The sequence below is a fragment of the Lissotriton vulgaris genome, chromosome 5 (genome assembly GCF_964263255.1).
Source record: "Lissotriton vulgaris chromosome 5, aLisVul1.2, whole genome shotgun sequence".
Taxonomy (NCBI): Eukaryota; Metazoa; Chordata; class Amphibia; order Caudata; family Salamandridae; genus Lissotriton; species Lissotriton vulgaris.
The window spans coordinates 301139271-301161498 of NC_141693.1; the positions used below are offsets into that span (position 1 = coordinate 301139271).

The window sequence follows — 22228 nt, forward strand, 5'->3', positions numbered from 1 at the left end:
AGGTCATGAATGTGGGGTCAATATACCACAAAAGGTTAAAGTATCATCTATTGTCATTAATTCAATCTAAAAATAACAAAGCAAAGATGTCCAATGCACACCAAGCTGGAAGAGTGAAGTGATGTCCTTCAAGGCATCTGCCATCAGTGGCTATCATATTCTGAGCTATAATGCAGATAGATTATGTGAGATAATGATTGATTTTCATAGATTTGTAAATAAAGGCTAGTGCAGGTGCATTGCCTGCAATAACCACCATCTACCTCAAAAGAAACAGGCCAGTTTGTAGACAGTCAAGTAATTTCCTGAGAAGCTGAGATCTCCAAAAGGCTATGAGGCATATTTACAAGAGTTTATCGCCACAGGAACATCACTTTTTGGGACGATCATTGGTGGTAAACCCTTCGCCTTATTTACAAAGCAACATTAAGCCACTTAACGTGACTTAAAGCCGCCTTGTGAATAAGGCCCCTTTCATGCAGCACTTAGCGTGAAAGGGGCAGGCAATGGGTGATGTGGTGGGCGTTCTGCCACAACACCCATTACTTTTTGACGCTGTCCTCTATTTACAGGGTGGTGTGAATATGGACAGCGTTAAAATTAAAACCAAACAACACCTGGTCTTAACATGGCGAAACAAGGAGAAAAGATTAAGTTCTCCTCGATTTTGCTGTTTCTGTGTGTACAGCATTGGGTAGCACACATAGAAAGAGCAAATTGCCATGAATGATTGTTTATGTGCGGGAAGGTGCCCTTCCTGCACATAAACATTCATTAAAAAAAAGACGATTTGCAACTTATATGTGTGCTGCATAATACAGCACACATTGAAGTTTGAAATCACTTGTTTATGTGCAAGAAGGTATTCCTTCCTGCACATAAACAATCATTCCCTCAATGCAAGCACCCTTGCACTATGGTGCAAGGGTGCCTGCGTTGGGGCTAGGCAGCTGAATTTAGCGCCAGCGCTATGGAAAGAGCAGGGGTGCACCATATCATTGTAAATAGAGCTCATCCCAGCATTTTTAGAATGGCGGAGCATGCCGTTAGTAATTTTGGCTTAATGCAGTGCTTTGCCATTCTATTGTAAATATGCTCCTAAGATGGCTAGAGTAGCGACATGCTGGGCACTGCCTGGGCTGTGGCTAACTTTGCCCCACTTCCACTAGCATTTGAGTGACATGCTTTCTAAAGAACTGTCCTTTTCTTCATGCTTGCTAGTTCACTCCTGGTCTTCACTGGCTGTAGCTGATCATTAGGAAGACCTTAGCAGAATGTCTGCATGTCTGTGCCTGATGCTACCTCTTCTGTCCTTGCAGCTGGTTCAAAGACAAGGAACTTCTGGAATATTCCTACCCGGGCTACTTCACCCTAAATGAAGACCACCTCAGTATCATCGCCAATGCAATCAATGAAGGGCTGTACACGTGCATGGTGAAAAAGAAGGAGCGCGTCCTTACTACGTATTCGTGGCGGATACAACTTCAGACGTAACCCAGGAGGACCTGTACTATTCCTCTTTTCTGTGACGCTTCAAGAACATTTAGGAGACATTTCGCTGGAGGTGGCCTCTGTCCAGAGTAGCAGCTGAACATGAAAGGTCCCTCTGCAGAGGTCATGGTGGTCAGGGCCTTGCCACAGCTCAGGACTGTGACAGGGGTGCTGCCGCCAGCGCCTCAGGTGCGAAGCATGGTGTCTCTTGCTTAATGAGCCCAACAACACACCAGGCAGTGACTAAATATCACCTATGCTTATTCACTTATCAGAGTCCAAGTGACATTATAGTTGAGGATAATGTAACTGCATGTCAATGTGGTTGGCTTTGTGGAGGAGTCTCCTTCAACTCCCCAGTGACCTCTTAGCAAAACTCATGTTGCCGCATGCCCCTGGTTTTGGACTGACATTCTGGTGCATTTTAGTTACTTGGGGTACACCATCATCTCTTGCATCACATGCTGGTAGCAGCTATCATGGATGAGGACTTCCAAGATCGATGGTGTTGCTATAGGAGACCTTTTTTTGTCATCCTACTGATAGTAAAAAATACCCACCCTGTATGTATTGCTCATCATATAAGAAGGTATCATGAAGGGTTTAGATAGCAAATGTTACTGTTAACCAATTGTATCATTTTATTGACCATAGGCAGATATATTGCGGAGTCTGCACTGTAGGAATTCAAGTCTGTAATCTGCACGGTAAACACAGATCTTTAGAGTGGGTGCTCACCCTCATTAGGTATCACGCGAGCTGGTTTGATTTCTTTCTCTCCCTTCCCCGATTCACTCTTTCTCTCTCTAGATTTCCTAAAATCTACTGGATAGAATAATCCTTTATCAGTATGTGTTGTCCGCCAGTTACTGCTAAGTGCATCTGTTGGTTGCAGAAGTCAATCCAAGCATCCTACCCAGATTTTTGTTTGTCAAAGATGTTACATCTGCAGGGAGATATTCGCAACAGACTGTTGCCTCAATCATATTTCATAGTTATTTTCCTGTGGTTGCTTGGTTCATATTTAAAGGGGACAACAAACATTGTGAGAAATGAAAATCACTGTATGCCCAAATGTTGATTTACCCGGTTGAATTTGAAGGAGCGGTATTTAGGAAATGATGTATGGCCTTTCGTAGTCAATGTGTCACTTGTCATAAATATTGGTTGATTTTGACTATGTTTGGGATCCTGGTCTGCCAGTTTTACCTTGAAGCCTCATCTTTTTCTTTGGGCCAGTGTTTTGATCGAAGCTTCTACCTCGGACTGTTGTAGCGTCATCAGCAATTTTAAGGTACCTGTTAAATCATAGGCAAAGCTCTAGTTCTGTTATCCTTAGTGTGGATCTTATTTACAAAAACATTTGAGAGTGTAGAGTAGTACTCTTATGTTCTCACGTGCCTTTCATGAAATGGACCCAAAGGATCTAAATGGGAATAAAGGGGGCAATGTCAGGGAATAATCATATGCAAGAAGTACTGTGCCATCGTTGCACTTTTACTAGTAGGGAATTGCACATTTCTGGTTGATTCAAAAAAGGCGTGTAGGAGCATACAAAAGAATACTCCTCAATGGGTTTGTGAATTGAGGAGTTAGATATGAAATCTCGCCCAGTTAGACATGAAATTGCTTTCTCGCTTCTGCATGACATTCTTGAGCCACACGTCCTCTTGGTATTAGTTTTCCCCTTAGCCCGTGTGTGGAATTTTGACTCTTCCCAACACCTGGATGATTTACTACTTGGTCCATCACATGCATTGGGCGTTTTGTCCAATTTCACTATAGTGCTGTCCTGTTTGCAGGTAGAGCATCCAGTGGGTGTTTTGTCCCAGAACATTGGACCCAAGACCACGCGCCTCTACAGTCAGCATGGTGAAGAGGCTGCCAACCAGCTCAACCTGAATTGTTTGTAGGCACATAAATAATGTAGCGTGATAACAGGCTGCTAGGAGCTAGATCTGTGGTTAAAGGCCGTCAACCTGGTTGTAGCAAAGAGCATTTAACAGCCAGGATGAAGGCCTATAATTTTATTAGTATCTCCCACACACTGAAGGTAGAATTTTCTAAATAAAACAGAAAGAAACAAAGATAAACATAGCAATGCTGGGTTAGAAATTATATAACCACCATTATTTGTCCTAGCCCGCTCCATGTCCTAACTCCCAACAATCCAATGTTCTACTTAATATTATCCAACGGAGGGGACTCTCCCAGGCAGTTATTTACCAGACATGTCAGAAGCACAGGGCTAAGCAGAGAGCCTTCTCCACCCTGACAGTAAGTACTTGGGAGTGAACTCCCTCTTGGATAATATTGCGGTTGTAAACCAGAACCGCAAAATTTGGAGTAAAACTCACAAGTTTGATAGGTTGCGTGTTTTCCATGGCACAATTGAGATGGAAGTTTACAAGAGGAATACCAGTTACATTTTTTGGTGATAAGGCTCTGCCACTTTTCTCCTACTGAAATGCATTCTAGTGGCTGCCTCGTTCTGAGGGTCACAAAATATTCATATAGAAAGGGTGATCACCGATTTTGGTCACAATATAAAACATTTATTGGTGGTGCTATGCTCATTTTTTGAATTGTGATGCGTTCTAAGGCAATTTCACCCAATGGCAAATGTCTAGGATTTTAGAAACCATCTTTGAGAGAAAACCGATTTATCTTATGATTTTCTCATAAAACAATGGTTAGTGTACCAGAAGCACAAATGAAGGCCCATTGTCTATATATTCACAACTATCTTCCTCATACAGGTGAGGGGGAAGATGAGGAGTACGAAAAGTAGGAGGTTGAGAATGGCTACAAATATACCCAAAGAGTTCCTTTATTCATAGGGTACCTGGGGTATGAATAAAAAGCGTCTTTAGGATTTTTATTGAACCCTATGTAAATACCAACATGTTTTGGCCCATACTAAAAGCCCGGCTGTTTGTCGTATCCGTGCTGTGCTACGCATGCATACCATGCACATACGTCAGGCCTAAGGCTCGCACCAGTCTTGATCTTCTGTCCTTAGGGATTACCCTTATTCTGGGTGTGTTTTTTTAGGGTCAGGCGAGTCTGGAGCATGGTGTCATCCTGTAATCACCCTTTCATCAAGGATCAGGCACGTGGTATTGTTTTCCAGACCGTCACCAAGCCCCTGAATAAGTTATGGCAAATATATATTTTTAAAGGACAAAAAATAGAGAATGATCCCTATTCAAGTCCAGCATTCGCTTTTCCACATTTGTTTCCTCAGACTATCCATCCTGTCTGTCCATGAATACCTCCTTAAATTTAAAATGTTTGGGGCCAGGCAAGAGTAAGACGCAAGGAAGCAGAGCTCCACTCCTATTCTTTGCAGAAACACATTAACCCCCCTACCCCCCCCCCCTCCTCCGGCCCTCGCACAGATGAGAAATCAGCCCAGACTTGCAGGGACTCCCAGGTGCTACCCAAGGTGATAAACAGACTGATATTGCATCTGAGAGGAGAAGCAGAGTTCCAAACACAAGCAGTAAACCAGAGGATGGGCTCCATGTTGGGCAAAGGTGTCTGCAGACACTGAGTCTAAAGGTCCACAAGTGGATCAAAGGAGAAGGGACTAGCAGGAAGAGAGAGCAGGGTCTGTAGAAGAGTGACCACTTCTTACGGAGGCAGTGATAAGTAAGTATACCCAGAGGAATCGCCCGGTGAGCATGACCTGCCAGAAGAGTACAGAAGGATTGAAACAGACAGCAAGTCCCATAAGGAGTAGCCAGGAGTGGAGTTCTCACTCAGTGGGGAAAGATCCCCTGGTGAACCCAACAAAGGGTGCACCAGACCAGTAAAGGAAACTACTGGTGAGTTGTAAGCTAGCTTTTCCCTGCTACCCACCTCACTCTGGGAAGATGCATCTGGAAAGGACACCTTCAAGGTGTTGCCCAATTCAAGGGGGCAGCAACAGGAGCATGAGAATGGTGAGAGCCAACAAGTGAAAAGGTCCAGAGACTCAATGTGCCCAGGGGGAAAGGCGGCATTAATGCAGAAGCCCCTAAAAATAGCAGACGTAAGGAAGCACCGTACCAGCCACGTACCTCACCCATGAGCGACGGATTTCTTATCTTTCGTGCACTTCACATATTTCCATACAGGTTACTTGTGTGTGTTTACCACTCCTTGACTTAATCAGACATGACAATGTCTGACATCTCCATATCAGATTGCACACTCATAGAGATGACTTGGAGAGGAGAGATAATGTTCTAAGCTTAGGAAGAAATGGAAGATGATAGAAACTAACATATTTAGGGGCCCATTCTCAAGAAGGAAATGGCTGAGCAGACTGAGGAGTATTTTTAAAGCCAACGACCAGCAAAGATCTCACCAGACATGGTCTGGGGTCCTTTCAAAGCCAACAAAGCGTGGGGTGAAATGGGTTTGGCAGTGAAGAGAGCACCGGAAAGGAGACTTCTTGAGAAAAATAGACGTGACATAAAAGAGGTAGAAGCAGAAGATTAAAAAAAAGACCTTGCAAAAAATGAAAAGACAATTGCCCATTGTTAGAGGTCAATTTGTGTCACAAAGGGAAAATATGGCAGAGACCACCTTATTACGTAATGGCCAGCAATTCTATGAAGAGGATGTAAGGTAGGGACCTGCTGTCTAAAAGATCAGTAGCTGTAGAGAAGAAGACACAGGGAACTAGGGCGATCTGTGAGAAGGATAAACAAGAGGCAATCTGCGGTATTTTGTGATCCTAACCCTACTAGCCAAAAAGACCTAAAAGACGTCCTGGCAATTTTCAACAATTGCAATTGGCCAACTAACACAGGAAATTAGAAAATCATTGGAGGGCCCATCGATAGTAATTAAAATTAATGTTCAATGAAAAATGAATATAAAAAAATGCAGCTTGCTCAGACGGAATCACCCTAGCTTACTACAAGATGTTTTCCCACAGGTGAAAAAACAAACGCCTGATCTATGTAACTTCTTAAGGCCTTCGAATGGGGTCAGACACCCCCCCGCCCCTCACCATGATAGAAGCAGATATAACCTTGGTCCCTAAACTGAGGAAACTAATGTACTGTGTTACATGTAGCCTTGTTAAACAACAAAGCGACGTTATTCTGGACAATCGTAGTTTAGAGACTTGAAGATAAGCTGCTGAGTCGAATTTATGCTGACCAGATGGGTTTAATTAAAAATAGACAAGGAAGCTATAATATCAGACGGCTAGCCTTGCTGGCAAAGAAGGGCCAAAGGAGGAAGTAACCTCCAGGTGATCCAGGCTTTAATAGATGCATAGAGAACCATCAATCAGGTGAGCTGGGCTTTCCTAGAGGAGGTCCAAGATAAAATTGGGCTAAGAGAAGATTGAGAGCTGGATCCTGGTCAGCTAGAAAGCGCCTAAGGCAGCCGTCAAGATTAACGAAGGGAATACTGGGATATCTCCTTCCACATGCGGACAAAGGAGAGATGCCTGCTTTTCCTTCTGCTGTTTGCGATTGATTGATTGATTGAGCTATTGGCCTTAAAAAAAAAATCAGCACTGAAAACCACCATTTGCAACCAAGGAACGCAAAAACCCTACCTTCTCGCAGAGGATGTGTTGCTGACCTTGACCGACCTAGAGAGTTCACTCCCTGTGGTCCTAAAGGGTCGAGGAGTTTGAAAAGTTTCAGACTTGAAGGTCAACGTGCAAAAATCAGTCTATCTGTGCTTTAGAATGAAGAAGAAAAGCTGCAGTCGGCGACACCTCTAAGACCGGAAACCCACCCAGTCCATTAGACTGGCATGCAAATACCAGGATGGTGAAGATGAGCTAACGGGTTCAATCTGATTAAACACATTCAAGTGGATCTTCGTAGATGGAGCCTTTTGCATATTTCCAGGATGAGACGAATAAATGTGCTTAAAGAGAATATTCTGCCCGGGTCTGTATTTGTTACAATCCCTGCTAATAAACATCCCAATAGTATATATTCAAGTGTCTCAAAGTCAGCTTCTTCCCTGTGTGTGGCCCTGAGGGAAGGTTCGTATCCTGACAGAATATTGTTATAAACCCAAAGATGGGAATGTTTGACCTGTCCTGACCTAGTAAAATATTCCAGGGCAGCACATCTGCTTATAACAGTGTGCGTCCAGGGAATACGAAATACCATTGTTACTCATGGACAAGGCCTTAGCAGGGTGTTCTTTATGGGATCTGGCACAGTTCGAGAATCACCCACAAAGTCTAGGGCCAATTAGCAGTAAGAGACATGACAATGTTTTCTTCGCCCTATACCCTATTCACCAAGTCCTAAACATCACCCAAGTCTACATTTCAGAGATGTAAAGGAGAGTGCAAACATGTTCCACCATGATAAAATCAGTTCCCTCCAGAACTGCACGTTACAATACCGAGTAACAGAAAAGGAACAGCTCCTGATGCTGCCAGATAAAGCGTTGGGCTCTTGATTTAACCAACCTTGCTGCAGCTACTAGAGAGCTCACACAATTTGAGAAATTAGTGCAAAACAAGTAGGGATCAAAAAGGCTCATCTCAAATATATACTAAACATTGCAGTGCAGTGTAATTAGACGCCAAAGGGAATTTCAGGAAAAGTAGGTAGGGGTGTGAAAAGAGAAATATCTGAATAGGAATGGGAGACTGTTTGGTCAGACGTCCCCAGGACATAATAATATATTCTATTACACAAACACGTTATAAAGGAGTTTACTAATGGCACCAGACCGTCAATCAACTGTATTGCATCTCTCCCATACAATCTGATTGGTTCCAGAGGTGTAGCGAGCACAAAGGCACCTTCATGCACTGACAAACAAACATTCTGGAAATAAATATTTACTACATTAAAAAAGTACTTGGGTACCCCAATACCGTTAGAACCATCTGTGGCTATTCTGGAGTGGAGACCTGATACTACCGGACAAATTGTGTTCACGAAATGGATATGAATCCCTCACATAATAAGCCATTACCACAATTAGTGGATTTCTATTGGAAGAAGAGCCAAGCCCCACACATAGCACAATGGTTTATCGAAATCTGGCGTGTATTAACAAGAAGAAAAGTACAAGCACATTAATCACACAAAAGAATTCTGTAAGTATTGCTCCCCCCTTGTTATTTACTATACTAGAATGACAGAAGCTTCAAATCGCTGAAACGTAAGGCCTTGCAATTGAGTAAAATAATCTGTCTATAATTGGTGTAAAGTTGGGGATTAAGTGAATCATTGCATACAGCTCTGGGGAGATAATTAAGAAATCTTTGCGAATATAAGTAGCTTGACCATTCAGGTATATGTGAGGCCCCACAACTGAGTTTCTGCACTTACCAACAACTATAATAGTAAGTATGGTTTGCAGTTGGGGTAAAGGGTTTAGTCGGGATATAAAAAATATAAGATCTAAATAAGTGCTATGAAAGATTTACTTAACCATTGTTCTAAGTACATTTGAAATGTATTATTGTATGATAATGAAAATTAAAAAGAATTTGGTGAAAAAATACAATAGTAACAGATTGGTAAACTTGAAAGTTTTTTTTGTTTTCCATTAAAATGCATGAAAAGATATGTTTAAATGTGCATGAAGCTATTTCCAAGACAGATCTCATTTAAAATTAAACGAGTAGTTGCTCTACGGCTAGTGAAACTTTCCTCACTGTCTGGACATTTCATTTCCCTTTTTTTATTATTATTATTTTTTTTAATCAATTGTTGCATCTCCCTGCACAAATGTGCACTTGTCTCAAAATTAATTTTATTGAGAGTTAAACACAAGAAAATTATAAAACTTATGTATATATATGATTTATAAAAATAGGTCTCAATATTTTCATTTAAATTCTTTATTTCGGCTAAAATGCCATAAAAGACAGTATATACATTACATTGCATTTCATTAAAAATTATTAAAACGTGTTATCACTAAGATACAAAATACAATACATACGAAGTACAATACAGTACAATACAATACAAGTCGGAGGATAAATTGGGCGGAAACATACATTCTTAGAACATGGGGTAGACCATCATGTCAATCCCAAGCAATCAGTTTAGTTACAATTGTAGCCCTATTTTTTCCTTTGATAAAAGATGGAGAGTAAGAATCTACTAACACTAAATATTATGTTCTGAGATGTATTTGTTGTTAGGATTCTCAGAGCCTGCGAGCATGACCTCAGGCCTAACAGTAGGCATATTGGTTTGATCCACTTCTTTCTCGCCTGTAGATAGAAGGGACAGATAAATAGAATATGCTGTTCATTTTCAGTCTGGTTGAGGTCACACATAGGGCAAGTTTCATTCAATACTGCGGATTCTGAATCGCGGTTCCTAGCCCATCTTGCCAACGTGGTTTTAATTAATAAATTCCGATATCGAAATTTTAAAAACAAAGTTTTGGCAAGAGGCGGCTCTATCTCGTCCATAAATATCTCATAGAGCGGTTCATCCTTAAAGTTTAGGAATTTTGCAACCAAGGTACCATTGGTCATATTATTTACAGTCCTACTTAACATAAAGGCCCAAAAGGCCCTTTTTAGGATTATTTTGGGGTTTGCAGGTAATTGCTCTGGATTCTCCCAAAAATGTTGCAATCCTATAATGTTCAACCATGTCTTGATATGTCTTAGCCAAGGGGTATTGCTTTGGCTATCCAAAATCATAATCTCCTTCAACCGGTCTCGATAATCTTGGAGTTCGGGTACCTGCCATAGTCTTACCCACAGCATTAGAGGTCGGATCAACACATGGTAATCTGTCCTTTTGAAATTTAAGTCGAGCTCCAGGGGAACTAGTGGGGTGCCTCTAGGGACCCTTACAAGGCTACGCATAAAATCATTATCCAAAACACCAAAAATCTCCCTGGACCCAGTACCCCATATTTCGGCACCGTAAAGGACAGATGCTTGGACCTTGAATTTAAATAATTCCATCACTGGGGACACCGCTTTACTTGTGCTCATACTATGCTCCCTAAGGATTGGTTTTACATTCTGGGCATAGATTAATTTGCTTTTATCAATTTGGGCTTTCCAAGTAAATTTAGAATCGATAGTCACCCCTAGGTAGGAGAAATAAGGCACTGATTCCAACTTGATTCCATTTAATGTTAGACAGCCCTTATCCGGTTTAATTGGATTTAGGGCCATACATTTGGTCTTCTTGCCATTGATCTCCAACCCTTTTTGGCTACAGTATTCATTGAAAGTATTCAATAAAGTCTGTAAGCCATTTTTCGTTTGGGATATCAAAATCGTATCGTCAGCAAATAGCAAGGATGTCACCTTTTCGCCATTCAGTTTGGGAGAGTCATTTTTACATCTACCTAAAAAGGAAGGGATGTCATTTACAAAAAGGGAAAATAACGTCGGGGCCAGGACACAACCCTGACGTACTCCACGTTCGATGGGTATTTTATGAGTTAATTCACCGTTAGGGCCCCATCTTACTTTTGCAAAGTTCCCTTCATGTAACTCTTTGATCTGAACGACAAGATTATTTGGGATACCTGCTGCACTCAAGGTTTCCCATAAGAGATTACGAGGCACCAAATCAAAAGCGGCCCTTAGATCTACAAAGGCAACATAAAGATGGGACTTCTTAATCACTACGTACTTCCAATAGAGGCAGCAGAATCTAAAGATTTGGTCTATTGTGCTGACCTTCGGTCTAAAACCGGCTTGGAATTTAGTTAAAAAATCATTTTCATCTAGCCAATTACTCACGCGTAATAAGATATGTCGTGAGTAAATTTTCTGTAAAATGTCCATTAGACTTATTGGCCGATAATTACACGGGTCCATCCGATCTCCTTTTTTAAAAATTAAAACGATTTCCGCTCCCTTCCAACTTTCAGGAAATACTAATGTACGTGAAAATGTATTGCACAGAAAATTAATATAAGGTGCCCATACTCCTAGATCGTGCTTGTATAGGTCCCCCGGGATTTTGTCCAAGCCTGGAGCTTTCCCTGATTTAATTTGTGATATTGCTAACTCTGTTTCTCCTAAAGTGAAGTCCAAATGGTTTACTTGAGGTTCTAATTTTTCTGGGTTTGTATTCATGTGTGGGTCCCCGTATTTCTTATATAGGTTTGTAAAATGTGTGACCCAAGTTTGTTCATCCAAAAAGACATCTTTAGTTACCCTACCTGCATGGTTCCCATTTGCGACCAGCCTCCAGAAGGCCACATTGTCGCGCGACCTGGCAGCTAGCAACAAATCAGCCCATTTGTCTTCCTCCCATGCTATCTTTGCGGCTCTCTGAACAGATTTGTACTTACTCCTAGCTCTTTTGACATCTGTTGGTAATTTACTCTTTATTGCCATTAGCAATTCCCTTTTTGACTCTTTACAGGATCTGTCATACCATGGCTTGCTATGGGACAGATTCTGGATATTCTGCTGTTTTTTTTTGGCATCTTAGTAACTAGTAGCCTCAGGTCTGCAAAGAATTTTTGATGAGTTCGGAGGAATGAAGTTTTACTTCCATCATCGCCTATTGCAGCTAGGTAAGGGCCAAAGGTACCTGCCAAAAGTAAATATATTTCACTTAGAATGTCACTGTGATCCAAAATAAATGGCCATTTGAGTGATCTTCTATTGTTACTGATATGGATCTCAGAGTTAACAGCATCACTTTCCTCAAGTATAGGGTGCTGGGCCATATCGTTGAGCAAATAAGCGTCCAACGTCAAGTTTAAGGGATAGTGATCGCTTTCGAACCGTTCCCTTACTTTTAGGTCCAAAAGATGAGGCCAGAGGGAGACAGAAGCAATCACAAAATCTAAGTTGTTTTTGTAATTGTTCCTGATGAATGTTGGTTTTTTAGAGCTGTCGGAGGGTAACCGTCCGTTACAGGCCCTAAGTGAGTGAACCGTACATAGATTAATCAATTGCAAGCCCAATGTTGTACACTTAACAGGTTTTACGTTCTCCAGGATAGGGATTTTGTTTGCTTGGTCTTCCTCGTCAAAAATTTCACTAAGACCCAAAACTGGCTCGAAATTGCAATTTAGGTCACCCGCCAAAATAACAAAATCCTCCCTGGGATCTAGTCTGCTCAGAAGACAATCTAAATTAGCAATGGTCAGTGATTCTCTTGAGGAGGGTGAAGGCCTGTTATAAACATTTATGAGAAATAAATTCTTCCCATTATAAGCTGTAATCTTTAAAACTAGTATATCTGCAGAGTTGGTGGGTATCTCCTCAATGTCTACCCTTAAATTAATTTTCACCCATATCAGAAGTCCCCCTGACGGCCTACCACATCTAGAGGGTATTGCACCATTCCCATAGGTCTTGTAACCCACCCTATCTCAATATACCTTACGAAGGGCAACTTTCAAATGTAATAATTTAAAAATATTAAAAAATACGTGACATTGTAAGTAAGAAAGAACAATGAAGCACACAGTTAAAGCTGTGGCTGACTACAAAAGTTTCACAGACAGGTAACATTCAAAATTAAGTTACTTACCTTTGGTATAGCTCTTTCTGGTAGATACTCTATTTAACGGCAGATTCCTCACCTGTTGAATATTGCACCAGACGTCAGACTGTATCCGGAAACTTTTCAGTAGCACCTTTGCGCGCCTGTAGATGGCATTGTGCAGCTCTACACCAACATAATTTTGCTCCGAAAGTGACATTTGCTTTCCAGGGTGTTCGCGTCTCCAGAGGCAGAGGCCAAGACAAACTGGATGGAAGATGGAAAAGACTCCAGTTCACAGAATGCGAAGGATGGGTGGATTGGTGAGGAATCTCACGTTAAATAGAGTATCTACCAGAAAAAGTGTTACCGAAGGTGAGTCACTTGTTCTTCTGAGAGATACTTGTACCCGAAAATTCATCACCTTTTGAATGGATACCAAAGCAGTACCTCCTAGGTGGTGAGCCTGTGCTTCGGCTCAAACTAAAAAGTCCTGTAGGAGTGGGAGGGCAAATGCACATCTCAACAGTCCTGGATGTCCAAACAGTAGTGCTCCATGAACGTATGGAGTAACACCTAATTAGAAGCTTGGCAAGCATCCAGAACAGGCAAGCCGCATGCCAACATAGTGGTAACTTATAAGGTACCAAGGCCCTTAAACAAAGTAATATATGTTAATCAGGGCTGGACTGGGAACCAAAACCGGTCTTGGTAAACTGCTTGGCCGGCCTCCCTGAAGGGGAGAGGGGGAGTGAGGCCGAGCTGTCTGTTAGGGCTGACTTTGGCCGATTCCGATATTGCCGGCCCCTGGTAACAAAAACGCACTCCCAGGGGCCCAAAACCAGCCCCCACCATGGCGACCCACAGGGGAAATGCCTGGTACCCGATACGGGCAGTCCGGCCCTGATGTTAATACTCGGACAAAGCAATCATGACCAGGATATTTGATTAAATCAATCATATGAAAATGTATTTTTATTGATACCATTAAAAGCCAGTTGTAGGGAAAAACCACCATCCAGGGCACAAAAACTGCTTACTGTACAAAGTCACTCAGGCATAAATAAATGTCTGACACATATCCCTTAGTGTTACAGTCACAATTGTAAACATTTGAAAACTTCTGCACCCACAATTTATAGTACATAGTTAAAATCAGGCCAGTGTCCTGTTTTGACAACGTTTCAAACTACCTAAAGCTATGCAGTCATCATCAGGACAATGTAATGCATGCCTGCGAGTAATAAAGGAAACCTATAAGAACAGGGAAGGAGAAAAAATAGAAAAGAAAGAAAAATGGAGTCTGCAAGCGGGCGCTAAGGGTGTTCGGATGGTGACATAACCATGCACAGTCAGTCAGTTGGGGGCATGTACCATACTGGTCAAGGATGAGTGATAGGGATTGCATAATGTGAGTGATCGAGGGCACGTGCAATTCCAAGTGTATGGACGATTAAGAGCAAGTGAAGGGCCAGCATGTTGCACTGTACAAGCACACATAATTAGAGGCACCTGCCATGGGGAGGCGGGTATAGAATCTCAATGAAGAACCCGGTGCTCATAATGAGCCACAAATTTCCAGGGCATGATTGTTTTCCCAGAGGAATAACATATATTGCTTTGTTTAGGGGGCTTTGTTCCTTATATATTACAGTTACACACGGTCCCTATTAATTGATGGGTTCCCTTGTGCATACTGTCATGTCGTCTCGCCTGACCCTGTTCCAGGACAGGACAGGCGAACAGGAAAGAGGAACAAGAAGTGACATCCAAAAGGAAAGTAGTCTGTAAGCCAGTACGAGGATGGCAGGGAATAAAGAAGCATGCAACGACCTTACCTCTGACTCGGTGTGTCTTATTACAATGAGCGCTGCGACAATGGCGACGAGGATGGGATATTTATAAAACCCACAAGCAGCACCATCGCTCAGCCAACCAGTGTGGCCGACCACCGAATCCTGCAGCACAAATCCCGACTACGCGGAAAGAGCGCAAAAAGCCGAGACCGGCATCGGAGCTGCCACGAGTCACGGAGCACCAAGCTGCCTGCCGAGAAGCCGGAGCGCGCGTGCCAGACGCCACCCCGTGTGTATTCAGACGCTGCCTGCTGAGAGAAGGGCGCGTGTCACAGAGCGCTGCCACCACGTGTCCCCAGACGCGAGCAATCGGCTGCGCGTAGCGCCGAAGAGCAGTGCCTGCCCCCAGACACAAAGCGAGGAGCGAGGGGCCAGAAACAAAGACTAAGCGAGGAGCGAGGGTGAGTCCAAACCCCGCAGCCTTCCCCGCGCGCCCAAACATAACCAGCAGCAGGTGCAAGTGAATACAAGCGAGACACGATGTCCCGCGCGGCAGCCATTTTGGGGTCAGGCGCTAGCGCTTAAATCAATCCACGCACCCTTGATGGCGGCCATCTTAAGGTCAGGCGCCATTCATCACCAAGGACTTTGCTGAAAGGAAAAAAAGGCGGGCGACACGCATTCAAGGCAAAGAAAGACCCCTCAGAGCAAAGGAAAACCTCACAATATAAAGAAAGCACCCTTTTGAAGCCAGTAACAAAATAAAAACCAGGACGACTTCCCATCCAGCTATCCAGAGTCAGTCAGTCAGTTGCAGATGTCCGATACAAACCCTGATAGCTCATCTGGAGGGAACGACATATCAGGCCCAACAAGTACAGGAGGCCCAGTTCCTCCAGTTAACACGCCCACGATGACCAACAATCCCATTGGAGCCTCGTTCATGCGTCAACCACAGCCACTGACGCCAGGCAATAGTATGGGTCCAACGTGGAAGATTTGGAGTGAAGACTTCGAAGATTACATGGTAGGATCCCTGGTGCAGGACCCCAAGCAAAAACTAGTGGCCCTGAGAAATTTGATAGGCCCGGACATTGCGCAAATCATCAAAGAACTACCTAATGCAGCCACCGCCAACTATGAAGAAGTAAAAATTGCCCTTGATAGACGTTTTCTTCACAAACGCAACGTAGACTGCGAACGCCACACGTTCAATCTAGCCACGCAAGAAAAAGACGAATGCATGAGCGATTTCATCATGCGCATCAAAAGATTAGCGCGGTACTGTGGTTTCGACAATTTCAAAACAGAAGACGCTCTGAGACTCCGCATCATTGATGGATGCCAATCCGAAACCCTCCGCCGGAGACTCCTAAAAAACCTGTATACACTAGAAGAAATTGAAGAACTAACAAGAATCAATGATCAGGCGGAGGACTATGCCAAACGGATGGGGACGCAAAAATCATCAGATCGAAAGGACCATGCTATGCGAGTTCAGGCGCACAGGTCTTCCAAGACTGCCAAGTCCACGTCTAAATCCCACAAGACCCACACTACCCGAAAGACATCTTCCAAAAGGAGCTAGCGACACACGAAGTCCGCAAAGTCTGCGCCCACCTGCTACAGATGTGGACAAGACTACCCACACTCAGGACAATGTCCAGCGATCGGTCAGCGATGTCACCGCTGTGGGAGAGACAACCACTTTGAGATTGCATGTCAAGCCAAGCAGTCAACTCACAGAACGTCGGCCAAAGGACACAACACGCGCCATCACGCACGAGCCATAAAAGAGAGAGGAGGACGCTCATCCAGCTCGTCAAACTCCAGCATCCAGTCTGCATACTCCTATCAATCAAGAGATCGCTCCGGAAGTGGTCACCGCACCAGGTGTCAAACGACAGAATCCTACCGGTCACGCAGAGACACTTCCAGCGAATCATCATCCCACACTCCAGCATCACAAGACAGTGATGAATATATCTGTATGGTATCAGACCCGGACCGATTGAAGCGATATCCAAAGCTTGACATCCTGATAGGAGACCATCCAGCCAAATTTGTCCTGGACTCTGGAGCCTCTTTAAACTATATCTGCGCCCTAGAATATCACAACATGAAGCAAAACCCCAAATTGGAACCCGCAGCTGTCCGCATATTCACGTGGATGTCACGCAAGCCACTGCCCTGCCTGGGCCGCTTTCACACCACTCTCACGTTCAAGGACCGGAAAGTTGATGCTTACATCCATGTAGTAGAAGGACCAGATGTGGCAGACTGTCTGCTTAGTCTACCCACAGCAGAAAGACACAAACTTGTAGAACTCCTCTACATAACTGAAGATGCTCCCAACATCGTAGCAAAGTTCCCAAATCTGTTCAAAGGTCTCGGGAAGTTGAACCACTTCAAGGTGAAGCTCCACATCAACGAAAACGTGACACCCATCGCTCAACACCATAGGAAGGTGCCGTTCCATTTACAACAAGCCGTTGACGACAAGCTCCAAGACCTCCTTCAGACAGACATCATAGAACGCACGACAGGACCCACCCGATGGGTATCGCCAGTCGTGGTGGTCCCCAAAAAGGGGCAGGACAACAAGGTCAGGCTGTGCGTCGACATGCGCGCACCCAACACCGCCATCGAGCGGGAACGCCACCCCGGACCACACATCAGCGATATGATTACAAAACTCAACGGCGCCACAGTATTCTCCAAACTCGACCTAAACAAAGGTTATCACCAGTTGGAGCTCCATGACAAATCGAGATATATCACAACCTTCACCACACATCAAGGCCTGTTCCGCTATAAACGCCTGAACTTCGGCATTTCCTCGGCCGCCGAGATCTTCCAGGAAGCCATCAGACGGGTCATACAAGGCATTCCAAACGCCTTTAATTACAGTGATGATCTGCTAGTATTTGGAAAAGACCAAACAGAACATGACACCGCTTTGGACAGGGTCTGCCACGCGTTATTGACTGCAAACCTAACACTTAACGCCAGCAAATGCGAGTTCCACAAAGACACTCTAAAGTTCTATGGACACATATTTTCCAAAGAGGGAATGAGACCAGACCCTGAAAAAGTAGCGGCTCTTGCTGACACTCCAAAGCCCCGAGACGTGAGCGACCTTCGTTCTTTCCTTGGAATGGCAAGCTGTTGCGCACGCTACATTCGCGACTACGCCACGATCAGCTATCCACTACGAGAGCTCACTCGTCAGGGTCAGCCATTTGAATGGACTGAAGCGTGCCACCAAGCATTCTCTGTGATCAAACAAGCTGTTGGGTCCGCCATTAATTTGGCATACTTTGATACAAAGAAGAAAACAGAAATTACAGTAGACGCCAGCCCGGTGGGCCTGGGTGCCATCCTGGCCCAATACCGCGAAGACTCTGATCAGCGACACATCATCGCATATGCAAGCCGAAGTCTCACGGACACTGAAAGGGCGTACTCCCAACCAGAGAAAGAAAGCCTAGCTGTGGTGTGGGCGTGCGAACATTTCCACCTTTTCGTTTATGGCAAACATTTCACGATCATCACAGATCATCAGGCACTCATCACGATCTTCGGAAACCCCAATGCGAAAATGCCACCACGCATTGAACGGTGGGGTCTGCGTTTGCAAGACTACATCTTCACTATCGTCCACAAACCAGGGAAAGCTGAAAATCCAGCTGACTTCATGTCGCGCCACCCACTAGCTGGTGCTCGAGCTGCACTTTCTGTGGCTGATGAATATCTTCATTTCGTCGTTGACACAGCATGTCCACCCACGGTTCCAGTTGAAGCCATTCAGGAGGCATCCGCGCTCGACCCCCTTGTGCAGGCCGTAATGACTCGCATCCGCACAAACTCATGGAGGGACGTGAAGCAGTCACCCCAAGACTCTGTTCAACTTCGTCAAGATCTCGCCGCATTCCAACGCGTACGTTGTGAGAAGGTGGCCCGATATGCAACGTTCGCTATTCTAGCGACCGCTATGTATCGTTCCAACGACCCTTATGGTGTTTGGTTGTAAGTCAACCTATAGACCAGCTATCCTAGTAGCGTGGATACGAGCAGTCTAAGGCTAAAGACTCGAGAGGGCGTGTTAAGCCAGCTGTTTACCACACATGTACCCCTTGAACACCCAGTGAAGGGGCACCACACAAGTGTTATGAAAATAAACAGTATATTTATTAAGAATCACAACAGCCCTGTACTCTTTATGAGGACAGGGTACTAAGCACAAACCAAATCTCTTTAGCAAATACTTCAAGTGCACAATTAGAAACAAGTGTCCGAGGACACGGAAAGATTAAGGTCTCGGGCGGACCCGATAAGGCAAGTCGGAAGCGAGGGACTCGGGACCCTAGAGTAAGGAGGCTATGCAGGCACCGAAATGCCGAGTTACCTAGCCACGAGGGCTGCGGCTGCACAAGTCTTACAGGCGTCGGGGTCTTCGCTGACGAGCCAGGAGCCGGAAGAAAGGAGTTGCTGGCCGGCGACCAGTGCTGAATAGTTCGTAGAGATCCAAGCCTGGATCGGAGATTGAAGAAACCTGAAAGCAGAGGGGACCAAGTTTGTACTACTAGCCAGTAGTCAGAGGGTACCAGGAAGGCACCGGTTGGCCGTCACCTCGACCAGGTGAGTGGGCGACGCTAGGCTCTGCAGTCTCACGGACCAGGAGGCGTTGTCGGCGACCACGGCGGAGGTGCGAGCTGTCCCACGAAGGATGATGCTGTCGGCGTCGCTGGGCCCAGGATGGGGCAACAAGCCTTGGCAGTTCTCAGGGCCACGTGGTGGGCCTAAGAGGGCGTCTTGAGTGGACCAGGAGGGTCCGGGGTGCTTCTCGCAAAGATGGAAGCAAGGGCCAGTCTGGAGCAACCAGACCAGCAGTGATGATTCTCGGATGTCGTCACAGAAGGACACAAGCCAGCGGCTAGTGACCAGACAACGTGCTGAGCAGCGAGCAGAAGGGCCCCACGCAGATCATGGAGATGCTGGGAGACTGCACTTCAGTGCTGGAGCGGCTCAGGGTCGGGGCTTCTCGGACCCCAGAGCACTCACCAGAGAGTTACCTCGATGGTCGTGCTGGTTTTTAAGAGCGTGCAGGTTCTGATGATGGCCGGTCCCTCGAGGTCTCGTCGCACCCACAGATCACAGCTGAGCTGATGTTGTGGGTAGAGGTCAGAGGTGCCAGGGAAGCCGGTTCTCGTCGAGCTGGGCCGTCGGATTCCTTGAGGAAGGACTTACAGCAAACCGCAGAGTTCTTAGTTGGTGCCCGCTGATGCAGGGTGACTACTCCTTAGTCACAAGGGAGAAATCTTGAGAAGAGTCTTGAATGTCCTTTCGTAGAAAGTAGTTCTTGAATCAAAGATGATCTAATTTGGAAGGGTCCCCGCTCCGGTCTTTATTCTAAAGAAAGGGGTGGGTACATGACTAGGTCCTGCCCTAAGGGTGGGACCAGGAAGGGGGGTAGTTACACCCCTCTCCCCTGCCGGACTTTCCCCAGGCCAGGGCTGTCGCCCCTGGAACTGGTTCTAACCGGCAGATGCGTAGTGAGCACCGGGGTGCCACTCCGCAGTCACCTTCTCGCCAAAGCCCTACCTACCCAGAATACACAAACCCTGTCTGGGACGGTGCGAACAGCGCCCTCGACAGGAAACCCTTTGTCCAAGTGCTCCTCGCTGGAAGGACTCCCAGCAGCAGGAGGTCAGACTCGTGTCTGTGGTGGCAGCATCCATTTTGTGGAGCTGAGGCTTCAGTTAACTTTAACCGGGGTTCACGGTTACGTGCATGTCGTGTCCCTCTAGAGGGGTGGGATGCTAACCTCATCGCCAGAATTGGTGAGAGGGCAGCACCCCGATTCGTATGACACCTTACTCGACATGCCTGGATAACGCGACACCGGAGTTACCGTTATGGTACGCGTTATCATGGAACAGCCATTGGGTCTTGATTCCGCAAACTGCAACCGGGCTCGGCTCGGGCCTGAACCTAGCTCACACGAGCCCACGCACTCTGCCTTCAGGATTGTTAAGGCCTGCCATAGGAGTGACTGATAGGAACTCGGGTGTCCATTGTATGGTTAGATATAGAGCTACTATACCTAAAGCGAAGGGTGGTTACACGGCTTCGCCCCAGCTGTCGTGCAGCCAGTTGTGTCAAATTTAGGAGGCCAGCCAGGGGTGGCATAATACATGCTTCAGCCCCTGGCGGCCCTGGGTACACCTATGCCCTGCGTTACGGGGTCTGATAAGGTGGCCCAGTACCAATTGGTAAATGCACCTAGGGTACATATCGTAATTTAGAAAGAGAACAGCCAGGCTGTGGGTCTGATTAGCAGGCCCACAGCCAGAGAAAGTCGTAAACCAGTGAAACAAAAGCAAAAAATCTGGGTGATCATAGGATTGCAGACCCTACTCTCCTACATGACCCCCCCCCAAACGTCGGAACAATAAGCTAACCTTGACCAGGTGAGTCTTCTTGTTCTAAGTGGAAATATCTGGAGAGCCCATCGGCATTGCCATGATCAGTACCAGGTCTATGTTCCACTGTAAAGTCCATCCCCTGTAGGGAAATGGACCACCTAAGCAGTTTGGGGTTTTCACCCTTCATCTGATTTAGCCACAAGAGGGGCTTATGGTCGGTCTGAATCTTGAAGTGAGTACCAAACAAGTATGGCCTCAGCTTCTTCAGGGCCCAAACCACAGCAAAGGCCTCCCTCTCAATAGCTGACCAATTCTTCTCTCTAGGGGTCAGCCTTCTGCTTATAAAAGCAATGGGCTGGTCTTGACCATCAAAATTCAGTTGAGAAAGAACAGCTCCCACACCCAACTCAGAAGCATCTGTTTGGACAATGAATGGTTTGGAGTAGTCCGGACTCTTGAGGATAGGCGCCGTGCACATGGCCTGCTTTAGGTCATCGAATGCTTTTTGACAGCTCGCTGTCCACTGAACCTTTTTTGGCATTTTCTTACTTGTCAGTTCGTTTAATGGTGTCACAATTGAACCATAGTTCCTGACAAACTTCCTATAGTAACCAGTCAGGCCCAAGAAAGCTCGAACCTGAGTCTGGGTGGTTGGAGGAGCCCAGTCCCTGATCGACTGTATCTTGCTCTCCAGTGGCTGAACCTGACCTCCACCGACAAGGTGGCCCAGGTATACAACCTGTGTCTGCCCTATCTGGCACTTGGTGGCCTTGATAGTGAGGCCTGCTGCTTGCAGTGCCTCTAACGTCTTCCGCAGGTGGACCAGGTGATCCTCCCAGGTGGAGCTAAAGACAGCAATATCGTCAAGATACGCCGCACAGAAGTCATCCAGCCCAGTAAGGACTTGATTCACCAACCGTTGGAAGGTGGCAGGTGCATTTTTCAGACCAAAGGGCATCACCACGAACTGGTAATGCCCACCAGGGGTTGAAAATGCGGTTTTAGGCTTGGCGTCCTCAGCTAACCTGATTTGCCAATACCCAGCTGTCAGGTCAAACGTACTTAGGTAGTTGGCCGAGGCCAATCTATCGAT

The 22228-nt window shown here is 45.5% G+C and overlaps 1 protein-coding gene across 1 annotated transcript in view; it reads left to right on the forward strand.

Moving 5' to 3' along the window:
• Positions 1–9126, forward strand: part of MMP23B (matrix metallopeptidase 23B) — a 166506-nt gene extending 157380 nt beyond the window's left edge. The window contains exon 8 of the mRNA XM_086921489.1: positions 1320–9126. Within this exon, the coding sequence (XP_086777615.1) occupies positions 1320–1494 (175 nt within the window). The 3' untranslated portion in view covers positions 1495–9126. The remainder of the gene's footprint in view (positions 1–1319) is intronic.
• The last annotated feature ends 13102 nt before the right edge of the window (positions 9127–22228 follow it).